The 19,505-nt window shown below is 37.8% G+C and overlaps 1 protein-coding gene across 7 annotated transcripts in view; it reads right to left on the bottom strand.

Moving 5' to 3' along the window:
* Positions 1-19,505, bottom strand: part of CTNND2 (catenin delta 2) — an 804,920-nt gene that overhangs the window by 353,108 nt on the left and 432,307 nt on the right. For all 7 annotated transcript variants that reach the window (XM_080680431.1, XM_080680434.1, XM_080680433.1 and 4 more), the window contains 2 exons: positions 2,423-2,457; positions 1,694-1,810 (listed from right to left, as the gene is read on the bottom strand). In XM_080680431.1, coding sequence (XP_080536557.1) covers positions 1,694-1,810; positions 2,423-2,457 — 152 coding nt within the window. The remainder of the gene's footprint in view (positions 1-1,693; positions 1,811-2,422; positions 2,458-19,505) is intronic.

Below are 19,505 nucleotides of genomic sequence, written 5' to 3'. Positions count from 1 at the left end.
GATAAACAGGCATTGATATATTCATAATATTTTTCATCAACTTTATCATTTTTAATATTTTTTGTTTTAATATTCAGATGCTATATAGTTTGGTGCATGTATGTTCACTAGATTTTATTATGAGTTTATCACATCTTTATAAGTTGTTTTCACTTTGTAATTCCTTTTGACCATCCTTAGTGCTTCTGCATGAAATTCCACTTCATCTCACATTTGCTTCTCAATTCCACTCTTTGTGTTCTTTGTATTTGCTGTCACTAGTGTATCTCTTCCTTTAATTTCAGCATTTACTTCATTAATATTAGTGTCTCATAAACATCACATCGCTATTTTATCTTTACTACAAACTTGAATTTTTATTCTTTTCAAAGAAACCCATTGTGCTTACATGTAGAGCTAGATTGGTAGAGTCTATTTATCTCATTTTAATTTTTATATACTTTCCATGTATTAAAACTTATCCTCTCTTCTAACCTCATAATAAAATATGTTTATTATTTTAGTATCAATAATGAGATATCCAATATTATCCCAAAATACACTATTTTATCTCTGCTTCCCTTACTCTCTAATAAAGGGGGAGTTTGAGTACATCAAATATTAATTAAATATATTTTAAGTACAACTGACCATACAAAGGAAATATATTTATTGACTCAGAGAGAAGAGGTAAGAATCCTACATTTTAAAATACAAAATAGAGAAAACAAGGATATTACAAATCATGCATCTTACTTTAGGAGCTTTATTGAGGGGATGGATTTAAATAAATCTGGATATTCATGATGATACTGCCCTAAGAGTAGTGGAATTAGAAAGATTATAGAGAAAATAAACTAATATGTAAGCTAAATGGTTTCAAGATCACTATACTATTATTCTTATATCTTCTTCCTTTTCTATGGCAAACCTTGATGAATATTCAAGGAAATTTTATTTTTATAAATTAAGGAATAAAATGCTCCACTGATTTCTAATGTAGAAATTATCAAGATAATGTAAGTTTTAATGATTTAATTTTTAGCTTTTGTAGGATTTTATTGAAATAAGTTAAGATAATTTTATGATTTATTAATGTGAGTCTCATTTCAATTCAGCACTTTTATTTTACATCTCAGCCACTCTGGTTGAAAAATATGTAATTAAGTGGAGGTAAAGAAATCTTTAAATACTCTATTGAGATTAATACAGCAATATAAAATTGCTAAATATAGAACTGTAAAAAAGTGTATTACACTTAAACAGTAGCATATATTACACCCACTTTTCCTATTTTGTTATGTAATTGCTGTATGGTTTAAAATCTCTACCAACAATAATCTGTAGGAGTAAAGCATTGTCAATTAATTTTAAAGCAGACACTGAATTGATTAAACACATATATGATGTATTCATATAATGTGTGATCTAGAGGCTAAAATGGTTATCAGAGAATTGTTGAGAATCACCATTACATCAGTAATTGGTGAAAACTTTAGATGCCAATTACTGATTTAAGAGCATTTACAATCTCATGTAAGTTGGGAGAGGTAATGTGGGAAGGAAGTAGATAAGAGTGAAGCGAAATACATAAAATAAGTATAAACATATCTAGAAGTTCTATTCGATATATCTCATAATATTAATTATATTAGAAAAATAATGGCATGATACTCTTTTAATTGTTTTCGAGTATAATTGTCACTTGACTTACTTTCACTTGTGGAATAATCCTGTGGGTCAAGTATTCCAGATTCCTGCAGTGATCTAATACAGGAGTCCACCAGCTCCAGACCTGTTGTGAGTTCATCTTCGATATCTTTTTGACCATCTGAAATTGCAGTATTTTAAAGTCATAAACATGAGATGATATTAAAGCTTAAGGCAATCACTTAAAAATCAAAAGTACCCTAAATGAACATATGACCTCTATGAAGTTCTCACTCAGTATCATAGTGTAATCTTCAGTCAATCAGTGTTAAAAGCTAAAATCCTCCCTCCCCCAATTCCATGTTCACATGAAGGACAGAAAGTGACTAGGGAATTGTGAGAACTTAGGTCCCATGAAAGTGTGAGCTATCACAACAACTTCATTTAATTTTAGTGTTATGGTGTTGTCATGTTCATTTTCATAAGTCTCTTTCTAAAGTTCACAAGGAAATTGGTCAATAGAGATACATGTAGTAAGTGTTCATCAAGAAGGCATACTTGGCCCGGCCGACCTGGCTCAGTGGTTGAGCATCGTCCTGTGAACCAGTAGGTCATGGTTCAATTCTCAGTTGAGCCATATGCCTGGGTTACAGGCTTGATCCCTGGTGTGGGGCATGCAGGAGGCAGCCAATCAATGATCCTCTCTCATCATTGATTTTTTTTTCTCTCTCTCCCTCTCTGAAATCAATAAATCAATAAAATATATTTATTTAACAAAGAAAGCTTACTTTACCTTGTGACTGCCAGTGAAACTGCTCTTCTGCTGAACTGTAAGAAAGAGAACACATAGGTATAATGCATGGATTAGAAACAAAAGGACCCTACACCGCCAGACACAAAGGCATTAGGGACTAATGGTGGCTCCCTGGCACTTGCTTTAATTTTGTACTGAGAAAAGAGACCTCATTTTGATACAATCTTAACTTTAATCCATTTGATGTATACCTCTTTTGATTCACAGGTATTAGCAGATTATAAATGGATACTGTCCAGTAATTTTCAAAAGAACAGCTCAATTACAAAGCCAAACATATTACACTTGTTCCTTATAATAGTTTTTATATACATGAAGTTCAACTCAATTTAGTGCTTTTAAAATACAAGTCTGAAAAGGTTCATGTAGACTTTGTGAGGTAGTTTAAAAAAGAAATAACATTTCCCCTTTTCATTATAAGGATGATAAAATAAACCTATAACTTCTTATAGACATATCAGGTGAACTGTTCCTTTAAGCTGATTATTATACTTTACATTAAGTAATTTAAAAATTATAACACTTTACCACCAATTGAATATGCACTTCCCAAATTCTCATTGTATACATTAATTTTATAAAATGACCTCAGTATGCATATGTTCATATGCATAATATACCAAAGATATTGTACAGAATGCAACTATATAGAAAACATAGATTCATTTTGAATGCTTTATTAAATATATGCATACATTTAAAATGTCTAAATATAAAAAATTCATTATATACACAAATACTTCCAATATGCCCCATTTAATATGTTAATAATTGAGAAATCTAGATGCCAATCACTGACAGGCATCACTTCCAGGATGATTTTCTACACTTATTCCACTGTATGTTTTATTCTGATCAAGTAGCTTCTATGAATAGCTCATCAGTTTCCCAACAGCAAGTGGGTTTTAGAACTCTAATCTATACCTTGGAGATGACTTTTGAATACATTTACAGGAGGAAAAAGGAATTATGGCATAAATCAGGGTTCAGAAAACCCATGATTGATATAAATGAATACATGAGTAATCCCTTAAGAGACATACAACTTTTACAGGGTATATTGCTCTGAAGCCAATGCATGTGAGCAAACTTGAAAATGGTTTTACAATGATGAGAGCTATAGACATTAGATACATGAAATAATAACATTACAAGGTCAGTCCACTGCAACTTTTTTGCATTAAAAAGATGTAAATTATATAGCAGTACCATCTATCTACCACGTTTAACACTTAAAACAGAATTGTCATCCTATAATCAATATTTTAAAAACTGCAGAGCATGTTCATTTAATAAGTGATGCTAATATAGAAGTAGAAAATACTTTCATACTTATAGCAAGTGGAATGATGTCCCTCTCTCCTCATAGATATGTCCACATCAAATCCCTAGAAATTAAGAATCGTTACTGGAAAAAACAGTTTTGCAGATGTAATTAAAGAACTTCGGATGAGATAGTCCTGAATCCAATGATTAGTGTCCTTATGAGAGATAGAAGAGGAAAGAGACACAGAGAAGGCCAGGGAGGATGGAAGCAGAGATTGGAGTTATGCCTCCACAAGCCAAGGAATGCCTGGAGCCATCGGAACTGTGAAGAGATAAGTAGGGATCCATCTCTGGAGCCTTCATAGGGTTCACAGCCCTGCTGACACACCTTGGCTTTGAACTTCTCCTCCCCCTCAAACAGTGAGAGAATATGTTTCTTTTGTTTTAAGCCTCACAATTGTGGTAATTTGTTATGGCAGTCCCAGGAAACTGACCTTATTTTTCTGATACAATAAAAATGTTCTGTTATATCCTCCAGGATTTACGACTACATTCCTTTTATCAGTGCAGCCCTTTCGTAAGTACTTACTGTATACCAGGTCTCTGCTAATTCACAACAATCACACATTTATTTTGGCAGATGGAGAATAACAGGCTTATTGATGCTAACTAACTTGACCACAGGGATCTTAAGGAACTCAGTAGGGGATTAAACTAATCGGTTCAACTCCAAAACTCACATTCCTACCTCCTAATCTACCGCTATAGAGAAACACACTAAGGTTAGTTCCCACCCAATGCAGTAATAGTGAGCCAGTCACTGGAAGCTTCTCCCAGGGCTCACCGAAGTCCCACACTTCTCTCTCTGCAGGCACAATGAAGACCACACTTCCTGCCCCCTTGCACAGAGACGGAGCCATGTGAAAGTCTGTGAGAAGAAGGGACAAGTGCCATCTCCTGCTCCAGGCAGAGAAAGGCAGGAATGCAATCTTCATGCTCTCATTCCCTGTTAAGCCCTGTGTTGAGATGGGTCCCTCAGTAACCATGTGAAAGAAAGATCTCCGCCAACCCATACACGACCAAGCATGAGTAAGAAACAAACCAATGTTCATTAAAACTCTGATGTTGGAGGGTTGTTTCCGTAGAATAAATGTCACACTGAATAACACAGAAATGTGCCATCACCTGCTGGCGTGGCTCAGTGGTTGAGCATCGATCTATGAACCAAGAGGTCATGGTACATGCCTAGGTTGCCTGCTCGATCCCCAATAAGGGGCATCTGATCAATGATTCTCTCTCATCATTGATGTTTCTATCTCTCTCTCCCTCTCATTTCCTCTCTGAAATCAATAAAAATGTGTGTGTGTGTGTGTGTGTATGTATGTATATATATATATATATATATATATATATATATATATATATATATATAGTGCCATCATTTATATTCATAAGGCATTTCCTGCTTCTCTCTCTTCATTTCCACACATTGAGCTGGGAGATGTCTTGTACCCATCCTCTGAGATTTAGCCTCATCGACAATAATGGGTGATTTCATAATACTTACTGTTTGTTCATGTCTTTCAAAAGTGTTTCTATTTTAAGATGCAACAGAAGAAAGAAGAAGCATTTTTTTTTATTACAATTAGAAAATACCATTGGCAGTGACTATAAAACTATCCTCTCCAAGCAGAAGGGCATTCCTTTGGGGCAGTCAAAGAGCATTAATCACATAAATGGTTTCCTGATTCTGTTGGTGCAGTTAAAATGCATTAAAAGTATGAATGATCACAGAAAATAGAAGTCCCAAGAGAGACCTGGTTTGGATTTTATTTCCTCTGAATGTACACTTTACTCTGTCTGTTAGGGGATTCTATGCAATTGCATAGTTTATGCATTAATCCCTTCTCTTAAAAACTGTTCTGAGGTGGGTGCTTTTTAAAAAGCAAATAGGCTATTTATGCATTCAATGAACATGGATTATGCCTGTGTCTCCAACCCTCTTATTTCAGGTGTTTAGGAATTACTCATGGAGAACTTTCTCCCAATAATATTATCCAATTTACTATAACATAAAAGTCATTTTTGAAGCTGTTGTAACTACATGCATGTTCCATTTCAAGAAATAAAGTTGCCTTTCATTACAAAATGCTATTTATTGAAATAGAAGTCATTGTACAGAAACATATAAATGTAATTTAGATCATTCCAAATGTATTTAATCATAACTATGTTTAAGTTCCAGAATCCAGATATTGTGAGAAAAAAATGTATAACAAAGACTATCATAAGTAACATTAACCTTTAACTATATACCTAAATATGTACGTAAATCAGTGATGTTAAGAAAGAGTTTCAAAAACAAAATATGAAAAGGACCAATTTTAGTAGCTAACAAATAACTCTCACTTTATACCAGGCAATATGGTAGATGATCTTCATGCCAAGTCTTTTAAGAGAAGTAATACATTCCCGTTTTACAGATAATGAAACTGAGGTAAAAGATGTTAAGGAACTTGCTGGGGATTGCAGAGCTAGCAAGTAGTAGAGCCAGAATTCTGACCCTGCCATTTGGTACTAGAGGCCACTTTCTCAACTGCCATTCTATCCACACAGTTGGCTGCATCAAAAGTAAACTCCTAGGTGATAAAAACTAAAACATAAACACCAGAAACCAAGTTGTAAAAAAAGTCACATCCTAGGAGAAGCTATTTGCAATGCAATTAACATACAAAGAGTTCGTTTTCAGAACATATAAAGAACTCTTACAAAGTAATGAGACAGAGATTAAGAGATCAAATAGAAGAGAGGTCAACAAATATATGTATAGCCGAGGCATAGAAAAATCAATAAGGGATGGTGACTGAACACATTAAAAAAATACTCAACCCTATTAGGAATCGGAGGAATGAAAATTAGCCATGAGATACATCTTTGTACTCTAGGCTGTCTAACAATTAGGAAGTCTGACAGCACGCAGTGTTGGGAGGGGGTAGGGAAATAAGAATTGCCATACATTGTACATCAGGAAGTAAATTAAGGAAACACTTGGGTGAGCTATGAGACAATGCCTGGCAATGTCTTACATGCAAATACCCAACCACCCATCAGTCTGTTTTGGGTAGAGCCTCCAGGGAAACCCATGTACCTGAGCCCAGGAGACTGTGCAGGACTGTTCATGCCTTCATGTCCACAGTAACAAAACAATGAAACAACCTAAGTGATCAGCAATAGGGGAATAGAAAAATATACTGATATGATTACATATCATATAGGTCATACATCTAGATTAAATTATTCGTCAGTTAAAATAAGTGTGAGGATAAACAAGTCATCTTTTCTGTCAAAGAACAGTTTAGACAGCCACCATTTTGGACTGTGTAATTTGGCAGCTGCCATGTTGGCTGCATGGCTTGCAGCTCCCCTGGGGGTCACCATCTTGAAATTTCAAAGGCCAACCCCTCCCTTCAAACTAGCCAATTGAGAAAGACAGTGAGCCTGAGCTCCAATCAAGAGTGAGGGGCGGGTCACGTGTGTCAGGGTTAAAATGCCAAGTAGACCGCCTGCTCAGTGTGAGAGTGCTTCCAGACCATGTGCTGTGCACTCTTCTACTAGATGTAAAGATATTTGCCTTGTTGCCTGGCTCCTGAGTATGTTTTGTGTTCTACCAGGACCCCTGAATTTGGGGGCTCGTCTTATTTCTTACATAAGTTAGCCAGACACTACATATATATCAACATGGGTAGTTCTCAAAAACAAAAATAGAGTAGAAAGTGCAACTTACACATAAGAAATGTACTGCGTGATCCCAATAATGGGAATTTTAACAACACTGACTGAATACTATATATATATATGATTCAGGCATTTGGAAGATTAAATAAATTAGTTTATCTCAAGTGACTTATCAGGTGATCAGGACCTGGTACCTTCTGACCAAGTATGAATTTGCTTCCTATTTTATTATATAGTAGAGGCCTAGTGCATGAAAATTCATGCACTGGAGGGGGGGGGGCCCTCAGCCCGGCCTGCCCCCTCTCACAGTCTGGGAGCCCTCAGGGGCAGGAAGTGACCCAGCGATGAGGGGAAGGCGATGCCCCCATCACACCTCTGCTGCTGCCACTGCCAGCATCACAAGCCTCAGCCAGCCCTGGTTACCTGAGCCTCAGGCGGTCCTGGGTGGCTGGGCAGCCAACATCTGAGGCTTGCCTCTGCCTCAGGCTGCCCTGGGTGGCTGGGGGGCTGAGGGGCCTGGGGGACTCCGGAGGCAGGCACGCAGAGTGGCTGGGCCCAGCAGGCCTGGCCTTGCTGCACGCCTGCTGCTCTGGCTGGGCTGAGGGGACTAGGCACCGCCATCTTGTGGCTGTGGGTGCCGCTATCTTTGAGGGTGTGACAGCCAATTAGCATATTCCCTCCTTATTGGCTGTGGTTGCCGCCATCTTTTGTGATGGTGTGAGGGTCAATTAGCATATTCCCTCTTTATTAGATAGGATTATTATATGGCTTATAGATTACGGCTTATGCTAATCTATTTCATCCCTAGGGGTACACTGAAGGCCACTGTGGGAGGGTCAAAAGGGGGCAGATATGGGGAAATGGGAAGAGCGGACCTTAAGAAAATACCTAGGCAAGGTGGGTTCTATGGCTAGGCTGTTGGTCACAACCAGTCCTGGAGAAAACGGTAAGACATGCTCACCACATACTCTTGGTGACAGCTCCCTTGGCTTTTCGTATCCAGAGCAGAGAGACCCAGAGCGAGCTACCGGTGACTGCAGTCTAATCGGGATGTGGGTAGGAAAGCGCACAGTACTGGAGGATCATGGCAAGAAGAGCTGCCTTCAAGGCATTCCTGCACACCAGGCCATGGGACCTTGAGCACATCACATACTTTTCTCCAAGCCTCAGTTTCCCTAATTGGAAATTGTGGATATAACTAGAATTTTCCTCCTGGGAATCATGTGAAAGTTAAGACTGTAATGTATGTAAAACCCAAACAACGGTGCTGGGAACATATGAGGCTTTAAAGTAGGGGGGTGGGAAAGTAAGCTGTTGTTATCACAAGAAGAGGAACAGAGGCCTGAGAGAGCACAGCCAGCTCAGAGGAGAGAAAGTCCAATAAGTCAACAACATGGAATTCAACATGTCTGCGTTTGGGGCCAATAAATATTATCACGAAAATATGTTACAGGCTTTGTGGAATTGAAATTGTCCATTTTCCCACACTGAACTGGAGAAGAAAAACAAAGGCTGTCTCATCAAGGAAAGATGATTCTCTTTGACAGTGTAAGTTTTCCAATCTGTCCCACACAGGATGCTTCTCCTTGCAACTGATACCGGTCTTGCCTTAGTAAAAGCTTAAAGACAACTTGTTATTTTCAAAACCTTGGGAGAAAACAGATCAGACCAGAAGTGCTATTATGAATTCTCTTTTTGGTCTGAGGCAGAGGAAATTCACAGTCTAAACTAATTTTGTTGGAGTTGGACAAATTATGCAGACGACTGATAGCGCAGAGAGGTACCAGCTCCCACGCTGTAGCCTGGATACACACGGTTCCAATGTTTATCACAGAACACACCACACTGTCGGGTTTGTGAGCTGGCCAGCGAGAGCTAAACGAGGGAGAATTAACATGAATTCTGTTTTGTTTGTGTTCCTTCAAAATACAGACTCCAGTTTCCAGCAAACACAAAGAATTAAGCCCTAGGCTCAATCACCCAAAATGTGCTAGCTACACAAAAGCCAAGCTCTTACTATGGGAAAGGCATGCATTCAAGTTTCTGTACTTACATTACAAGAGGCATTATCTATCTATCTATCATCTATCTATCTATCTATCTATCTATCTACCTATATATCTATATATATCTATATCTATATCTATATATAATTTAATATCAGAAGAAGGAACAAATGGTGAATTATAAATTAGAAAATTCTCACATTATATCCCACTCCAGATAGTTTTCTGGGAGACTTCTCATGATGGGCTAGATTTTTGTGGTTTTTTTTTTTTTTTTTTTTTGTATTTTTGTTAATTCTCACCCAAGGATATTTTTTTTCCGTTTATTTTTTTAGAAAGAGTGAAAGGCAGGAGGAGAGACAGAGAAACATTGATGTGAGAGAGACACATTAATTGGCTGCCTCCTGCATGTGCCCTGTAACCGAGGTATATGCCCATGACCAGAATTAAACCCAAGACCCTTCCATTCGTGGGCCTACACTATAAGCAATGAGCAAAACTGGCTAGGGCTAGGCATTATTTTTTTAACTGTAGTTGAAGCAATGTTTCTGAATGCCAGCCACATTAGACAATAAATGCTAAAATACCTTTGTCTGTGAGCACTGCATGAATTGGAATGTGGTGAATTACAATTGCAGATGACCAGAAATACTATGCCTTGATGACTCAGATCTTACAATATTCTCAAATGCCTTCAAACTATCAAAAATTGAACAGTTCATGTGCATTCTATATTGTTATATTACTGACTTCCACTGGTGTTCATGGCACCTCATAGTTAGACTTTTGATTAACCTGATCCCTTCATTCCCTGATCCTGTGGCAGAAAGAGAGCTCCACTGTGTCTTGCAGTCTGATCATTCACAGCTAATTTCTCAGGCAGGAGAAGAGCAATTGGTGTGTTGGCTGACAGAGGTGGCATCTATACTAAGGTTCTCAGATGTTCCAAGTTTCAGTCTTCTGTATTGAATATCCCAGAACTGTCCCTGTTGTTAGGATCCTATCTGTGAAGCGAGCTCCTTCACCTTAGAGGCATCTCTGGGCAAAAGGAGATGTCACATATATGTTTTTTTCTAGCTTCTTGTGATTGTGTGTGTATGTGTGTGTGTGTGTGTGTGTGTGTGTGTGTGTGTGTAAGAAATGTGTTTATGCGTATGTGCCTGTGAATATGCATATGTGTGTGTCCCTCACTCTTCTGTTTCTCTACAACACACCGATTTGCTCAAAGCTTTTCTTTCAATTGCTCTTGTTTCATAAGTGTGTTGTCTATTATGGTATTGAACTGAACTGAAATTGAATTCATTAATATACGTGAAGCTGACACCTCATATATTTAATGGAATTTATGCAAATAACCACTTCTGTTTCATAGGAAAGAGAAAAGTGATCTTTTGTTTTGTGACTTTGAATACCAACATATGATTTTAAAAATAAATTTCAATTTTAGTGTCCTTACAGAGCAGAAACTATGCAATATTCATAAACAACTCTCATGGTATTATATCACTTCCTTTGGAACAGCAGTGCTTTATAAACAATTTGAAGGTTCAGTTTAATGGGTGTCCAAATGTTCATAGCAGTCTATTCCTAATTGCCAACAACTAGAAACAACCAAATGTCTTGCAACAGGTGAATGGTTAAACAAGCTGATACATCCATACAAGAAAGATGTATGCAGCAATAAAAAGAAATGGGTTATTGATATATACTACAGTGACAACTTGGAGAGATCTCAAGGAAATTATGCTGACTGCAAAATATAAAGGACATTCTTGAAATAGCAAAATTATAGAAAATAGGTTAGTTTTTGCCTGGGCTATGGGAAAGTGGGTGCAGTTATAAAGGGGTAATATGAGGGGCCTGCGATGATGGAGTGGTCTTGTGTGTTGATTGTGGTGATGGTTACACAAAGCTATTTATGCAATAAAATTGCATAGAAACACACACACACACACATACACACAAATGAGTGTTTGTAAACCTGGGGAAATCTATGGACTGTACCAATGTCCATTTTCCGGTTTAAATGCTGTACTACGTAGGTATGCCTGATGTTTCTATTGTGAGAATGGAGAGAAGTTACTGGAAACTTCTCCAAGTATTTCACTTGGCAACTTCCTAGCATCTAGAAGCATTTCAAACTAAAAAGCTAAAAAAAATAGGGAGGTATGGTTTGATATACTTTGTTCTTTTCCCTGAACTGGTTCTCGAATATGCAATATGTCCCTCAATTACTTCCTAGTAATAATTAAAGTAGAATTTAAAAAATATTAGAATAAAAAGAAAGGAAGGAAGGAATGGAGGGAGAAGGAAGAGAGAGGAAAAAAGAAAACCAGTGCTGATTATCCTTTTTGTTCTCCAGTCTTAGCCGCTGGAGCTCAGGTGACACCACCTGGGCTCAGTCCTGCTTTGTTCTGTGAATGAAGGCATTAGCCCTGGAACATAATATACCAATCACACTGCCCACTGCACTCAGATGCAAGAACTGTGCTGTTGCTGAATGAAAACTCATCCATTATAGCTAAGCTCATCAGAGGAGCCCTGCATGCACTTGCATTGCCGTATGTTTACAGAGAAAATAAAAAATGGCATTTTGGCATACAGTACTAAGTAGCAGTCCTAATGCATTCTGTGTAAGTCCGGGACCTCCTATAGTACACATCGGCTCTCTGGGTGTGTGCTCATGAAAGTTATGCTTTCGCCGGGCAGATATGCTCTTGATAATTCACAGGGGAGCTACGGGCCTGCCAATCTGCTTCTATGACCGCCTTCCCATGGCCCCAACTCCTGGAAACTGGTCTACTTGATTGCATCTGTTTCTTTTCATATTTATTGCAGTGGAAAAATGTTACATTAAAATATCACTTTTTTCCAACATTTAATATCTGATATTTGAAACTGAGCAGCTGGGTCAGCCTCATGTTTTCCCCATCGCATGACAGCAGTGCTTGTCCTGAAGTCCTCCTTCGTGAAAGAATGAGGATTCGAATGGGAGGTCTCACTAAACAAATGCACTTCCAGTCAAATGTATAAAATCATTTACAAATGCACGAATTTAACTATCTATTAATGTTCTTAAGATATTTAAAAGCATATCTTCTGCAAAATCACTTTTGAGATCCTAAGCATCTACCTATCCATTCTCCCTTGTAAATGTCCTTTGAAACCTACTCCCCTTAAATGACGTGACTGGAGCTTTTTGTCATCTCTTGCCTGGTGGCAGAAAAAGCTCTGTGCCTTGAGGACGGGAGTTAATTCTTTCCATAGACAAAGATTCCCTCCTTGATCAAAATTTTGTTTGGCTCTTCTTTGCTCTTGTTTTTACTAGGTCCAATCTTTAGAGTTCAGTTTTAGCAAGAATCATTCTAAGTCAGTATAACCAAAATCCTGCACGCTCCATATCTGTTAACTCCTGATATCTGATGGGGTTCTTCATCCTCCACCATCCCACAGGAGGTGTCTAATCACCCTGGCTGGGTAGCAAGAATCCTGTTAGGTTGGTTTAGCCAAAATCCTCCTTGACTCCTGATGCTCCCTCCTAGTAATTTCCCATCCACTTTACTCCTTGGCCATAAATCCCCACTTTTCCTTGTTGTATTGAGAGTTGAGCCCAATTTCTCTCCCTTACTACAAAACCACATTGTAGTAGCCCTCTTGGATAAAGTCTGCCTTACCATTCTTTAACAAGTATCACCAAATAATTTTTTAGACATTATCACATCTTCCCCAGTGCCCCAGAGGAACATGGATGAAGTCACAGGCCCTCTCTATTCTCAGTCCCCTCAGATGTACTGACATAATGTTATCAGGGTGGGCTTCATGGGAGTAAGCCCTGTGGCTGCCCAAAATTAAAACTGCCCCATTCTCAGAGAGCCCCAAGCTTGGTTTAATGCTCTACTGTTGCCATCTTGAAACTCAATAAGTCTACCTTTGGACTACTTTTGCAAGTGAAATTCAATGAGACGATGGAACATGAACATGAATGGAGAAGATATACACACTTTGCATGCTCTCTTTCCTTGCTGCCTCATTCACATATAGCATTTGCTATATCCTGCAGGACCCGTGATGTATTGTGGGAGTCCAGCAAGACTAAAGACCAGTACAAGGTAGGTGTGTTATGTTTATGACAGTATAGACTGGAGTACCAACAGACCAAGAAGGCTATGTTTTCCCTTCAAACTAGAACTTGTTTTAAATGGAGAAGACAATGATTGTCTACAAAACATGTTGATAATTATCATATCCTTTCTTACGGTTACTCCCCTATGTTGGCCAACTACTTAGGCTGGAAATGATGACCTAGAAGGAAAGGGAAAGACATGGGAACTGGCAGGTCTATTTTTTTTTCAGTTCTTCTTTATCTTCAATAAGAGAATGTTGGCAGAATATTTGCATTTTGCAGAGGGAAACAGAAACAGTTGAAGTAGGTTTGTGCAGTGTTTTCACGGCTCTGATAAGAACGAAATACATATGCATATATGGGCTATGGAATATGAATTGCCTAATTTCAGTGATTCTGTGTATAAGTAAATGCTCCTCTATTTGCATTTAAATCTGGCACTGCACAATATAAAGATAAATGGTGAACTTCATGTCAATAACTTAAAATTTTAATTTTTACTTACTTGGAATGACATTTCATAGTAAATAAAAATATATCATGACAAGTCAAGAGAGAGACCATGGAAGAAAGAAAAAAGCTGTAGTATCATTTAGTACTTTTAATGGCATTTTCCCTGCCCCTGCTTTTTGAACAAGTTTATATTTTCATTTTGCACTAGGCACTGCTGATTTTGTAGCCTACTTACTCCGAACATGAGCTGCCTCAACTCGCCACTGTGGGGTTTAAATGATAACGTAGATGAAGGTCCCAGGCACAGAGTGTCAACCAGTCCTTCCCTACCTCTCCTCGATTCACTCTAGCAGCCTCCCTCCTATTCTTAATGCCTGCAGCCTTTTTTTTTGCTCCAATCAATTATCCCCCATGTTACTGAAATCAACATCCTAAAGCAGAAATCTGCCAGTGGAAATCCCTAGTTCAAAAGTCTTTAGTGGTTCCCCATTGCCTGCAAGATGAAACCCAAGCTCCTTTGCAGAGCTTGCTTGATCTATGAGGACCCCCTTGATCAACCGTGAGGACCCATAGCTGCCTGCCTTAGATGTCTAGGCTGATTGAGACTCTGCATCCTCTGAGTCCCCAGAGCAGCTTTATCATTTATCAAAACATGCTATGATGCTTTGCTTTTTAATATTTGTCAGACTGTGAGTTCTTTGGGGACAGAGACCAAATAGCATTCACATGTATTCCACAGTATGAAGCTCTGTTTCTAATACCCATGAAACGTTCATTCAGGAATGAAGATCACCACTGTTAGCACAAGGGAGAATTTCCAGTTCATACTGTCAACACAATTGTTATTTATTTTGCTGAATTTTGTCTTCCTACCAATTGCACTGTGACAAAAAGGGACAATATAGTATTATTGTTCTTTTTCAATTTGGCATAGGAACAACTCTACATTTTTCACATTCAATATTATTATATATTAGTTTCAGGTGACAATCATGTGGTTTCATATATATGGAAAATCCATCCTTCTCAAGAAAACACTACATTCTATGCCAATATTTAGTAAACTCTTTTTTTTCACATGTTAAATTCTGTTCATCCTATAGACTTGAACAAAGTAATTTTCCTCCCCTTAATTAAGCCTGTTCACTCAAGCTTCCTGTTAAATGAAACATTATTTTCACTTATAAATGTTCCATGATGTGTTCCTAGTGGTTTCTAATTGAAGACAATTATACAAAGATAAATCAGAGCTCATCAGTGGCAGTTGTTATTAGCATGCCCCTGATCTGCTTCTGAGGGCTCCATGTTGGTTAAAGGCAATAGGGCAAAGCAGGGCCCCAGAGGGAGCTTTGATGAAGAAGCTTGGGGATTTCTCAGGCAGCAAGGGCATCCTTCATCTTTAATTTGTTGGTTTAATCTGGCTAGAGAGGAACTGACAAAATCCTCATCACCTAATGTGCTTAATGGTCTAAATGAAATGAGTTGATGGTGTTGGTTTAGTCCCTATTGGATCCATTTTGAAGTCATACAAGCCCCAAATAAATTACTCTAATGAGCCCTTCTCACAGAAAATTTGCCACGGAAACTAGACCTTGCCATTTGTAAAGATTTTCCTAAAGCATCAAAAAAGTGAAATGATTAAAGAGTCTCTAGAAAAATGGGTTATCACCCCTCAAAACACAGGTCATTCTCAACCAAGGAGAAAATGATACCCCGAATAGAGGAGAGATTTTCTTTCATTTCTTTTCATTTTCAGACAGGGAAAACCAGGAAAACAAATGTAATATTGGTTTTATTTATAAGTGGTGGAATTGATCTCCATTTTCACTAAAGAAAAATAAAGTTACTTTATTTTTATTATTATGAGTTAATATTAAATCTCTCTCTCTCTCTCTCTCTCTCTCTCATGAAAAGGAGTAAAATGTTGAAATGGGGCTTAAAATAGAATAAACTGATTCCTCCAGAGTCAGGGAAGACATGCTTCTCTTGCTCTATTTATAAATGATTAATAGTTTAAAAATAATAGTGTAGGTAAGGACAATTTAAATTTGTTTGAAAAAGCATAAATGCAAAACAAGAATAAAAACCCCTCTTCCTTTTCTCTGTCTTTTTTGACCTTCAAAATGTGGAAAACTACCACCAATATCAAATTCACCCTCCCAACTTAGAATTTTATATAGTTAATGCACTGTCCTGGGACATGACTTCATTTCCCCCCTAGATGAGCTAGACCCAGAATGTCAATTTGATAAGCTGAATGAATATATGTACTTCATTATTTTGATATTATCTATTTGGACTGCCTTGCATGCAAGTGTACACACATATCCCTCCCCCAAATCCCTGCCCCACACACACACACCTCACCACCAATAGTGACAGCATTCTTTTTGGCCTAATTTGGAAGGCGGAACAGCATTTTGTGTCAGGGAATAGAGAACATAAATGACCAGTATTTAGCCTTCAGTTTTATTTAAGGAAAATGTAACTTTTGTGTACACAAAGCATTAGGGTCATACTTAACATTTCCCCTTTTGTCTCCTTTTTAGAGATTCAATAAAAAATTCGAGCCTGTCATGCTGTAAATGTGAGCAGCTTCATGAGCCTGGGTCCTTGAAAAGTACCATCACTATTGGAAAAAAAACAACATATATTACCCATTGAGAAGAGGTCAGTAGAAATACCTTTCCATAAAATAAAATGGTATTGGGCAATTATTCTTTGCTGAGGTTATGCCATTGAGTAGAGACTTTTTATGAGATTTCGTCTACTTTTTCCAGAGCCTTTTTTGGTGAAAAAAAAACACATGAAAAATCCACAAAGGGATCAGAAATCAACTCGTAGCTTTTGAGCTGATATGCTACAGTTTCAATGAATCAGCTAATCCTGGCTGGTCCAGCCAGTTAAACTAGGCACATTTATATCAGAAATGCATATGATGAATTAAAGTTAGCACAAATTCTTGCTACTTCAGCCATTGAGAAGGGATGTCTATTTCTCTCCCTGCCCTTGGATCTGGCCTGGCCATGACCTGCTTAGCCCATTAAAATGCAGCAGAAGTGATGCTTTCTATCTTTCTGGTCTCAAGAGATATACAGATGTAAGACACCTTCATGACGAAATGCTCATTTTTTGGAAGTCTGACTACTGGTGACATCCATGCTGTGAGGAAGCCCAAGCTAGCCACGTGGAGAGTGAACACTGGGGTGCCTGACACATGAGTGAAGCTTCCTTAGTGCTTCCTTCTGAGACCAGCGGGTAGAGTAGATGACCTCAAGTAGTGCCACATGCAACAGACCTATGAGATGAACCCTTCCTGGACTCTCGAGACATAGGAACCTGAGCAAGTAAAAACAGTGTTGTTAAACCCATGAGGGTCCGGCCTAGTTCACTGGAGGTAATAGATAGCCACAATAATGTGCATTGCATGGAACACTCTTTGGCAGCCAACAATTGTAGAGGAAAATGATCTAATGATTGACTTTTCAATTTACAAGGGATAATGTATTTTTGCATACTATTTTGAAGAGAAAGATACTTGCAGAAACACATGGTTAAACATTTAACTACCTGTTTCCTTGAATCCTGAGTACATTTATCTTTTATTTAATGTCATTCTTCAATGAATTAAAGTGAATACACTAGATATACTCCATATTGTATGTTTCTGAGGTTGAGATAATTTTTAAAAAGTAAAGCATTTATGGTTTGTTACCTTGAGCAAAGTAGTTTGAAATGGAAATGATGTTTAAAACTATAAATTAATATTGGGCTACATAGAAAATATTACACATTTGAATAAATTGGGAATATGACAACATAAACTAAAAAAAAAATAATGACGTGAACTTCACCAGGGAGATATTTGAGCAGAAGTGTGGTTTGAACTAAATCTTGAACGAAAAGATTGGGTAAAATTGGATAGTGGAATGGAGGGGAATTTCACACCAGTATTGACATGGCAGATTACTAATACGAGCTAAAGATGAAAGAAAAAGAAAAATCAGTAACTTACTTAAGTTTAACATTTCCAGACAACACCCTAGCTCAGCTCTGCAGAATATAATTTAGCCTGAGAAATATTTCTCTCAATGCTCTTGTGGTTGATAAAAGGAAAGGATTAGGGTGGCAAGTGGTTATTTCAACTGAGCAGTGACATTTGGGATAGATCGCAAGGAGAGTGTGAGAGGATAAACCAAACCAACCAAACAAAAATCAAGCAACCAACCAACCACCCTACCAGCATAAAAAATACGAAGTAGTGAAGACCTACTGCAGAGATACATTGCTTCGGACTTATTGCTATAAGTGTGTGTGTATGTGTGTGTATGTATGTGTATGTGTGTTTGTGTGTATGTGTGTGTATGTGTGTGTTTTGCAACAGCAAATATATCCCCATAAAACTTCATTAACAAAGCAGACAGCAGGCAGGATAGGGCCCTCAGTCCATAGTTTGCCAACTCCTATGTATCTGAAGACTATTCATAACTGAATTACTCTGCAACCTCACACCACAAATTTTATAGTATTTATAATGTGCATATTGGTTGCAGATAGTACATTCAACTAGTATGCCAATCCTATTTTTTCAAGTCTTGCAATTCACGTGACTTTAGGGATATAGCTTTTATTATCTGAAGACTTTTTTACAAGATGATTTTTGGTTGGGAGACACTTTGGAGCCTTTCTTTCAAATTCATTGGGTGTTAAATAGTCAAGTTTCTGTTCCTTGGGTGCCTACCAATTGGGATTTTAGTATTCATGCATAATGATGAGGATAAAATGGTAGTTGGGGATACAAGTAAGAGGAGCACTGAGAGAGCTGGAGCAGAGAAAGAAAACCTAGCAGGGATAGTTAAGTGCCCTCCAATATGTGAAGAGCTGGTCCACATAGCTGAGACCCTGTCTTTACTGAGCTCCAAGTAGGTGCTGATGAGGTGGGAGAACCAACCATTACCAAGACACAGTTCCTGTCCTTCAGGAGCACACACTTGGTCAACCTGTGGGACAGGACAAGTGGGCAACAGGTAAAGGGGAGAAAAATTCACCCATTCTAAAGACCTTTCTATAATTAGAGCTACCTGGGTTGAATTTTGTACCTGGACATCTAGGAAGCTCATCATCCCTTGAAGTAATCAAAGAGAAGTGTGATCTCGAGTCTGGCATGTTTATTAAAGCAAAGCCTCAATTAGAAGGACTAAATCCAGAATATCATGCATAAAGCAGCAGTTTACAAATTTGATTTAATATGGGAAGAGAGAAAATATTAAATTATATAGATCATACTTAGTAACAGGCTTTGTTACTCATTGGGCACTGTATTTCAATTTTTTTTTACCTGTTCTTACTTTTCCTTTATCTAAAATTCAGCAGAAGGCAATGGTCAGTGCCTTTTCAAAGATGTTATATAAACGAAAAAAATTGTAAACCACCTATTCTTTCATTTAAAAGTAGGGATTAAACATAGCAATTTTTTTTG

This window comes from Plecotus auritus (genome assembly GCF_963455305.1).
Source record: "Plecotus auritus genome assembly, chromosome: 7".
NCBI lineage: Eukaryota > Metazoa > Chordata > Mammalia > Chiroptera > Vespertilionidae > Plecotus > Plecotus auritus.
Note: the sequence above shows the minus strand (reverse complement) of the source record. Positions and strands in the feature narration are given on the sequence as shown.